Below are 10,877 nucleotides of genomic sequence, written 5' to 3' on the forward strand. Positions count from 1 at the left end.
TCATTGAAATATACTTAATACTTAACTACACTAATATTATTAATAATAACTTATTATCCAAAATTATGATATTAGTGATGACAGACTATCATATTCACATTGCTTTGAATTTGATTAGACCTTGTTAACAACTTATTCCTTCCGCCTCTATGAATGTTTTATCTAGTGTTTTCATTTAAAATTTATTGATTAGTAATACTAGATGCATGAACAACCACTGTAGTGAGCCAGTGACTTGGTGGGACTCGTGACAGCTAATGAACATGTACTTCTATCTTAACAAAATTAAATAAATATAGCATAATAATGATAAACACATTAAAAAAAATCATGATTCACTCGGCACACGGATTTCTATGCTAATTCATCATGTTGTTCATATGCCAATTTTTACAACATTGAACTCGTAACAATTATAAATTAATTAGACTAAATTCTACATGTTAATTAATACCTTAAACTTTATAAAATAAATTAACTAACTAGCAAGTAGACAAGCATAACCTGATTAGATATTATTTTAATGACATAAAAGTTTTGTTTGACCCCTGTATATAGACATAAAATATGGGCAAGACTTGTGTGATGAATAAATTATGTTATGCTTAATATCTACACCTGCACATGTACATGTACATCCAATGTTATAGATGATAATTCTTACACAACAAAACTAATAACTCATAATTTGATTGTCCCACTCACTCTCTTAGATTTTAATATACTCATGCGACATAATTTATACACGTACCAAATCGATTAAGAGCTTAACGCCGAATCTCGTGTGAATAATAATTTAAATCAACTGATTATGTTTTCCTCTGCTTCCATCTCCGCACAGATCTTGTTCTAGGGTTTTTTTTCTCTTTTTCTTTTTACTAGCGTACATGAATAATGCCCGTGTCTTAGTATATATATTGCACAAGATATCCTCTAACTATTAGAATTAGAATTTTATCAATTAACTAAACATTATTATTACTCTTTTTCCTTTTTTAATTTAAACAATATTTTTAATAATTTATTCTTATCCCAAATCTAATCCAAATATTATTATTATTATTATTATTATTATTATTAAATTTCACGTATATTACATATACCCCCCTAAAAAATGATTCCATCCCCGGAATCTAACAAAACTAAATACTCGTGCCTGAATCGAATAAATATGGATATTTCTCATGAACAGATTCTTGTACTTCCCAAGTAGCCTCTCTCTCGGAATTATTTTTCCACAAGACTTTCATAAGCGGAATGGTGTTTTTCCTCAAAACTCGCTCCTGTCGAGCTAAGATAGCCTCAGCTTCCTCATCACAGGAAAGATCCTCTCGAATCTTATGCAATGGATACTGAACTACGTGTAGTGGATGATATTTGTAACCCCTTAAAACCGACACATGAAACACATTATACACAGGAGATAGTTGTGGTGGTAACACAACTCTATAAGAAACTTTCCCCACCTTCTCCATAACATCAAAATGTCCAACATATCCCGGACTAAGCTTTCCTTTCATACCAAAACGTTTTACACCCTTACAAGGCGATACCTTCAAGAACACATGATCATCTGGCTCAAAACCCCCAAACTTCCTATTTTGGTCCGCATAACATTTTTGACGAGATTGAGCTTCCTTCAAACTTTTTTAAACTTTCTTTACCTTCTCATTAGTGATTCTAACCAACTCCGGCCCTTCAATGACTCTCTCACCAAGCTCATCCCAACAAGATGGTACCCTACATCTCCTACCATACAAAGCCTCAAATGGTGGCATACCAATACTCGCGTGCCAACTGTTATTATACGCAAACAGATATAAATATTTATTTCAATCACCTGTCCATTCCAAAGCACATGCCCTCAACATATCCTCCAACGTATGGATCGTCCTTTCTGATTGTCCATCAGTCGGCGGATGATAAGCTGTACTAAAATTAATTCTCGTACCCCAAGCTTGATGGAACCCCTTCCAAAAACACGATGTAAACCTCATATCCCTGTCAGAAACTATCGACACAGGAACACCATGAAGTCTAACAATATCTCGCTGAAAAATCTCTGTCAACTCATGAACATGAGTAGTCTTTCTAATAGGCAAGAAGTGAGCAGACTTAGTAAGTCTATCAATCACCACCCATATGACATCATTCTTCTTGAAAGTCCTCGGAAAATGAGTTACAAAATCCATAGTAATGTTTCCCACTTCCAAAATGGAATATCTAGCTGCTGCAATAGTCCACTAGGCCTCTGATGGTCTATCTTTACTTGTTGACATGTAAGATATTTCCCCACAAATTCTGCTATATCTCCTTTCATTCTACTCCACCAAAAGTGCTTCTTTATATATCCATACATTTTCGTGGAACCTGGATGAATAGAGAATAAAGAACTATGAGCCTCCTTCAAAATTTCCTCAAGAATCGTCGGGTCTGCAGGAACACACAATTAACTACCCAAACATATTATGCCCTCATCATCCACACAAAAATATTTTTGCTTGCCACCTGCCACCTCAGATCTAATATCCTCCAAACCTGTATCATTCTTTTGAGCTTCCTTAACCCTTGAAACAAGATTTGGTTCCACTTTCAAACTTGCAATGCTACCTCCTAACCCTCTAACATACAACTCAACACCCAATCGCTCTGAATCTGAAATAAGGTGCAATTGAGTAATGAGAGATGCAATACTCCCCAAGTTCTTCCTACTAAGTATGTCTTCCACTACATTCCCCTTCCCTGGATGGTACTGAATATTTGCATCATAATCCTTAAGAAGTTCAAGCCACCTACGCTGCCTCATGTTAAGCTTCTTTTGAGTGAAGATGTATTTGAGACTCTTGTGATCAGTGAAGATATCACAAGTATTTCCATAAAGATAGTGCCTCAAGATCTTTAAAGCAAAGACCACTACTGTTAACTCCAAGTCATGGGTAGGATAGTTCATCTCATAGGGTTTAAGTTGCCTAGAGGCATAAGAAATCACCTTCCCATATTACATAAGAACACACCCCAATCCTCTCTTAGAAGCATCACTATAAACCTGAAAACCTACACTCCCTGATGGCAACACAAGTATTAGAGCAGACACCAACCTCTTCTTCAATTCTTGAAAGCTCTTCTCACGATCATCATTCCACTCGAACTTAATGCCTTCCTCATGAGTTGAGTCAATGGAAAAGCTATAGATATAAAACCTTCCACAAAATGCCTATAATAACCTGCTAAACCCAAGAAACTCCTCACCTCTGTCACATTGCTAGGTCTGGACCAATTAGTAATAGCCTCGACTTTCGCAGGATCCAACTCAATGCATCTACCGGATACAATATGCGCAAAAAATTCCACTTTTTCCAACCAGAATTCACACTTGGAAAATTTCATAAACAACTTCTTCTCCCTCAAAGTTTCAAGTGCAATACGTAAATACTCCTCACGCTCCTCTCTTCTCCTAGAGTATATCAAGATATCATCGATGAAGAGCACCACGAATTTATCCAGATAATCTTGAAAAACCCGATTCATCAAATCCATAAATACCAGTGGTGCATTCGTCAACCCAAAGGACATCATGAGAAACTCATTATGACCATAACGAGTGTGAAATATAATCTTCAAAATATCTTCATCCCTAACTCATAACTGATGGTAACCTGATCTAAAATCTATCTTTGAAAAGTACTTCGCCCCTTGTAACTGATCAAACAAGTCATCAATGCGTGGCAAAGGACACTTGTTTCTGACAGTCACCTTATTTAACTCTATATAGTCAATGCACAATCTCATGGAACCATCCTTCTTCACAAACAACACAGGAGCGCCCCACGGAGACACACTTGGCCTGATAAATCCCCTATCCAACAACTCTTACAACTGCTCCTTCAATTCTTGCAACTAAAGTGGTGCCATCCGGAGGCGCTTTGAAATAGGCTCGGCACCTAGAACAAGTTCAATAGTAAACTCCACCTCTCTATGTGGTGCAAAACCTGGTATCTCATCGGGGAACACATCTTCATACTCCCTTACAACTGGATAATCCTCGATGCGAGGTTCGTCCTTTGATGCATCCTTCATGAAAGCAAGGTAGCCATCATAACCCTTAGATAAAAGTTTGCTCGCCTTTAGAGTAGAAATTAATTTAACCTCCCCATTTGGCTGAGACCCTTGATATACAAATTCTGGTTTATTTGCATCCACAAAGATCACCCTCTTTCCTTGGCAATCAATTGTGGCACAATTTTCACTCAACCAATCCATGCCCAAGATAATATCAAAGTCATGCATCTCCATCGGAAGCAAGTTAACCTTATAATTTCTATCTCCAACAACTATTAGACACTTTTGATATACATCAGATATAATAACAGAATTCCCCATCGGGGTAGCAATAGACATATGAGGATATAATAATGGAGGTGCAACGCCAAGATGATAAACAAATGATAAAAACACAACAGAATGGGTCGAACCAGTATCAAATAACACATGAGCATCACGTCTATGAACAAGAAGTGTTCCTGAAATGGTACCTGAATTAGCTGATTCCTGATTTGCAGTCAATGAAAACACTCTGGTTGAAGGATTCTGCTGACTGCCACTGCCACTACCACCGCCAGCTCCTCATCCACAAGTGTTGCGTGACACTGTATAATCCTTTGCCCTATGGGACATGCTACCACACAAGAAACAAGCCCCACTAGGGGTGTAAACAAGCCAAACTGTTCGTGAGCTACTCGAGCTCGACTCGTAAAAAATTCGAATTCAACTCGAAAATAATCGAGCAAAGCTCGAGCTCAAGCTTTTCTAATTTTTAATCGAGCCGAGCTCGAGCTTCAAATTATTCGGCTCGTAAGGTTCGCGAGCCTTATTGAGCCTCTATTATTTTTAATTTTTTTATTATAAATATATTTTTATGTAAATATTTACTATTTTTTATATAATTTATTTTTATCGAGCCGAACTTGAGCCGAACTCGAGTCGAACTATTAATATTTCAAATTTTTGTTAATATTTAGTGAATTAATTCGAGCTTTTGAGCCAAACTCGAGTCTACAGAACCTTTTAGGAGCCGAGGTTTGAACTTGAAATTAAAGGCTCAGTCGAGTTCGAGCTCGAGCCCGAACTATTTTAATCGAGCTCGAGCCGAGCCTGGCAGTATTCGGCTCAGCTCGATTACACCCCTAAGCCCAGTCTGCCTGTAACAAGCTCTACCTGGATGATGTCCACCCTATATAGCACAAGGAGCCACTGGAATCATATTGGGGTTTCCCCCATACACTGAGTAACAGCTCTGCCCCTGTTGACGATTCTGCCACTACCTAGGCTGCTTCTGTCGCTGAAACTGCTGATTCTGACCAACATACTGATTCCGTCCGTGGAATGACTAACCACCCCTATACATATTTTGTCTGCGCCACTGTCCTTGCTGACCACTCTGACCTCCATACCACTGTCTACCCTGTACAAAATCCTGATCATCCCTAGCGCTCTTACTACCACTGTTAGACCTGGAAGTCCTGAAATCTATGCGCTCCTTCTCAACATCCTTTGCTGCATCAGCCACCTCTGCCACATTATCAAATTTAAAAGAAATTATAGAACCCCTTAGATAAGACTTGAACCCCCATTTAAATTTATCATCCTGTTGTTCAGCAGTCCCTGCAACTGCCCCAGCAAATCCAGCTAACCTTATAAACCTCGCCATATAATCAGTAATGCTCTCATCATCGTGCTGCACAATAGAATGAAACTCCCTCGAATAAGCCTCCCTATCAGCATTAGAGAAGTACCACTCATAGAAAACCTCCTTGAATCCATGCCATTCCGAAGCCTCTACATACTCCTCACCTCTAGTAGCTTTCACTCCTCTCCACCACCTCTGAGCATCCCCCTCCAACTTATACACAGCTAACCTAACCTTCTAAATCTCATCACAACCCAGTGCATCAAAAATCTTCTCGAGATGAACAATCCAATTTTCAGCATCGATAGGAGTCGGTGCTAAACTAAAAGAGTCTGGTTTCTGATTCATAAACCTCTCTAACCATACAGACGGCTCCAACTGATGGACCTGAACGTTATAATTCTGATTCCATTACCATTCTGATTTCTCTCTTCAGTATGATTTCCATGTCCATTCTGATTTCCCTCTCCATTCTGATTTCCTTGGTTTGCCAAAGTCTGCTGTATAGCATGAGCCACTGCTTGCCCTATCATCTCAGTAAGCCGAGCAAGGTCAATGTGAAAAGGATCACGTCTAGGAGGCATCTACAATATACGATAGCGAAGGGATGAAGATTACGAGAACAAATATGATGAAGGAATTACAAACAGATTTCAAAATGATGAAGCAAAATGAAATGATAAAGAGCAGAATGAAACGAAATTAAATAGAACACCCATCCTATCATCTACCCAAACTCACAGGTCAACCTAAGTAGCTTTTTTACAAGAAAGAACCTAAGCTCTGATACCATCTCTGTAACACCCCCTTCTTTAAATAGAAGGAGATATTACTTAAAATCCATAAAACTGCAAACAGAGCACTAATATATTTCTAAACAACAATTAAACAGTCTAAAAATTTCTAAAAAATAATAATAAATCTTCAAACTGTCTAAACCAAAAATATAAATGTCGAATTCTCCAAACAATTAAGTCTAGATAATAATATAGTCCAATATCCTAATCAATAAATGAGGTAACTCTCCATCACACAGTCCCAGATCCCCCTAAGCACCTGCCAGAAAAAGAATACGACATGAGCCAAACGCCCAATACTAGTTTGGAATACAGTTTATAAAACAAGAGATCAGAAATAAATAATCTGCAATTTATAATAAAACAACAATTTTAAAAATAAGTAAGGCTGAAATAATGAGGGATTAGGATATTTCATACCAAGATCAGAACAGATGCAAATACACACATCATAGGTTACGTAATGCGTGCAACAGGATGGATAACGTGTACGACATATACAACGTCACCATAAATCAAAGTACAAATCAAACTCTGGATGCACCCACATATCCTAAACAAAAATCATATGCACAAAAGCTCCTCCCAAGAGCTAACTGAAGGATACACCCTGACCAATCACACTGTCACGAAAGTGTCATGTCACTAGTGCTGCAACGATATGGTTGTTGTACCCCTACAGCTAGTTAAGTCGGTATACCCTAAATCACTCTAAGGGTTAAATAAAAATATTCTCGCAAAATTTTTAAATCACTTGAAACAAATAATTTAGATTTCCAAAAAAGAGGGTGTCATAAATAATTTTTGAAAACCGCATACACCGATATTTAAAACTTTCCAAGTCAAATTTTAAAATAATTTTCAGAAGTCAAAATGATTAAATAATATTAACATAATGAATGAAATATGAAACTGAACAAATCAGATATATTTAATTTATAAGAGTAGTAGCGCTGAATAAAAATGGACAGAATTCGTAACTCGAAATCGCAAATTCTAATACTAACAAAATCCGGAATCCGCAAAAGATCCGCTAAATTTCCTGACCCCGGTCTAAATATAAAAATATAATCTATCATTGTAATATACTTAATACTTAACTACACTAATATTATTAATAATAACTTATTATCCAAAAATTATGATACTCGTGTTGACAAATAATCATACTCACATTGCTTAGAATTTGATTAGACCTTGTTGATAACTTATTCCTTCCGCCTCTATGAATGTTTTATCTAGTGTTTTCATTTAAATTTATTGATTAGTAATACTAGATGCATGAACAACCACTGTAGTGAACCAGTGACTTGGTGGGACTCGTGGCAGCTAATGAACATGTACTTTTACCTTAACAAAATTTAATAAATATAGCATAATAATGATAAACACATTAAAAAAATCATGATTCACTTGGCACACTGATTTTTATGCTAATTCATCATGTTGTTCATATGCCAATTTTTATAAAATTGAACTCATAACAATTATAAATTAATTAGACTAAATTTTACATATTAATTAATACCTTAAGCTTATGTAAAATAAAATAACTAACTAGCACATAGACAAGCATAACCTGATTGGATATTATTTTAATGACATAAAAGTTTTGTTTGACTCTTGTGTATAGACATAAAATATGGGCATGACTTGTGTGATGAATAAATTATGTTATGCTTACTATCTACTATAACGCCCTCCAAATCCGGGGACTAGATCTGGGGGTTACTTGCTAATTTACAATATAATATAAACCTGTATAACAATTATGCAAACATATATCTAACCCCTTTACATCTATCTAGGATCTTTTAACATTGAGGTATGAAAACAAGTACAACACATTATCTTTATTACAAACCCAAATTTAACATCTCATAGAACTATCTTTATTACAAACCATTATCTAAATAAGTTTTAAACTAAATTCATTTTATTCTAAACACACACCATATATATCTATACTACACTTGCTCAGGTGGCTCAAAGTTCTCTTCTTTTATCGGAATCAACACCTTTGATGTTAGAGGGTCCCGCTGCTTGACAAGCTTCTTTATCACGCGAGTCTGAATAGGTTTCATTCTCTTTCTTGACTAAAAAGACAAAGTGAATAACAACAAAAAGAGGTGAGCCATAATTTTCTCAGCAAGTCCACAATATATAAACAGTAATATAAGAAAGATAAATAAACCGATAATCTGATTGTATCTGTAACTATGTATTTCTGCAAAGGAGAATAAAGGCCACCATCGGTGATTATCAATAAACTAGACTGGACACAAAGTTCGCACCCATTTCCTATTGATCAGTCAGGATATAGTACAGATCTATACTTCTCTGTAGAGATCCATTCGGGTACCCAGGCTCTACGGCCCAAATCATGGATCCGGTTAATTCTCGGTCCATAGGATCAAGTGTACACCTGATCCTCATTCTCACCATCCAGTCCACAGATGAGCAACTGGAAGAATCAATATATTTTGTTGTATCCCAACATCGAAATATATCAAGATAAATATAGTGTATGATCTATTGGAATATGGATAGAGTATTCAGTGTATCAAGAGAAATCATGATTCGAAATAAAATACAAATAAAAGAAAAATAATTGTGTATCATTGTATGTGAATGGGAATTATCAGTGTTTAACTAAATTGAGAATCTGAATAGAAGAAAGCAATTTACTATTCTGGATTTAGAATAGGGGAAAAACTTGCCTGTTACGTGATTTACCGCAAATATATCACAGTTTTCTAACACTGGCTGGATCCGCCTTGTTGGCTTTGTATCTGTCAAAGAAAGATACTCATTTAGTCAACTTATATCTTAATCGCGTCTCAAACCGACTTCACGTAGCTCTTATTGTCTACCCGTACGATTATAACTGACTCGTATAGTAATTATTAAAAATTAGGACTCGATTAACCACATAATTCATATAGCACATGAGTCACATAGTTATTCTAGATTTAAAAATATTTTTAGAATCGAAATCAGATCAATATTCGCATTATAGAACAATTTCAGGCTCGTTTCCTAATTTTCAGAATTTATTGGACTCGTCTCTATAATTAATAGGGTCTATATATAAATAAATATCAAAATTTGACTCATTTTCAAAATAAATTAATATTTAAAACTATTTTAATGTAAACAGATCATTTTTCTGAGTCTAAGTACTTTCGTTCCGTTTAAATCGGATAAATAGTTCAATTATTATTAAATAAATAGGGATAATTCAATTTATTATTCAAAATAATCAATTATTCAAAATAATTGAACCTCAAATATATTATTAAATAATTATTTAGGAAATTTCAGAATTAAAAATGATTTTTCCATAATTTTTGGAATAAAAATGAATTTATAATGAATTGTTGAAAATAAACTGATTAATTATCAAAATAATTAATTATTTTAAATAAAAAAAGAAATAAATTATAAATAATTAATCTCGAATTTTAGAAAATATTTCAGATTTATTTATATAATAAACCAATTAATTAAATTATTTAATTAATCAATTTATTTAAATAAATAAAGTTAATTTTATAAAAAATAAAAAATAAAAAGTAAAATAAAAATCCAATAACAGGTTTCTGAAAATGGAATTAGGGAAAAAACAGATCAAAACCAGGTTCTGAAAATGGGTTAAACGGGTCAAAATCCGGGTTATGGAGAACATGCCCGGATTTTACCCAGAATCCGGCGACCGGAATATATTCCGCTCAGCCGTTTTCAGGCCAAAAACTTAACCGTTTGGTTCATTTTTCAGCCGGAATCAATTCCAAATCATCTAAGCAACTCAACTCCGACCATAACATCCCTAAATAACCCCTGGAACTCCATCTCCGATTAAAGCTCAAAATTTTCCGACCAACTATCGAAACTACAGATTTGTACATGAAACTTTGAGTTTAATAGCTTAAATCAAAGCTTGTTCAGTGTACAATCAAACGCTTAACAGCCTATATACCTCAGCTTTCTCAAAATCAAAACGTATCAATCAAAAATTCACATAACCCTAATAATCGAATTCGATCATACATGAATCGTTTGATGAAATTGAATACATAAGTCAACTGTACACATCACAGAGAAGCTATACCAATCATCAAATCAATCAAATAACCCTAGAATCAAAAATCTCTAATTCGAATATAAACCCTAGAAATTAAAATCCAAAACTAATAGATTAAAACATGAAATCGATGCATGAAATTGATGCAAGAAATTGAAAGAACATATCAAGAGCATCGATTTGAGTACTCACACGACTAGATTTGATGCCGAAAATCGATCAAAATCACTGGTTGATTCTTTGACCCGAATTCGAATTCCTGACCCGATTTGTAGAGAATTTATTGATTTTCTGTTTTTTTATAATTTAA

General features: G+C 35.0%; 1 protein-coding gene across 1 annotated transcript; it reads right to left on the bottom strand.

Moving 5' to 3' along the window:
* Positions 1 to 1,142: 1,142 nt before the first annotated feature.
* LOC141695552 (uncharacterized) lies at positions 1,143 to 1,778 on the bottom strand. Its single transcript, XM_074499791.1, has 2 exons — positions 1,665 to 1,778; positions 1,143 to 1,553 (listed from the first exon to the last, which is right to left on the bottom strand). Exons 1-2 carry the CDS (start codon positions 1,776 to 1,778, stop codon positions 1,143 to 1,145), a joined length of 525 nt encoding a protein of 174 aa, XP_074355892.1.
* Positions 1,779 to 10,877: the final 9,099 nt, after the last annotated feature.

This window comes from Apium graveolens, chromosome 11, assembly GCF_009905375.1.
Source record: "Apium graveolens cultivar Ventura chromosome 11, ASM990537v1, whole genome shotgun sequence".
Lineage (NCBI taxonomy): Eukaryota > Viridiplantae > Streptophyta > Magnoliopsida > Apiales > Apiaceae > Apium > Apium graveolens.

Excerpts from the sequence above, each read along its gene's own strand:
- LOC141695552 (XM_074499791.1), bottom strand. The coding sequence starts at position 1,778 with ATGCCACCATTTGAGGCTTTGTATGGTAGGAGATGTAGGGTACCATCT. Across the intron at positions 1,554-1,664 it reads TTAGAATCACTAATGAGAAG|GTATCGCCTTGTAAGGGTGT; the intron begins GTAAAGAAAGTT and ends GTGTTCTTGAAG.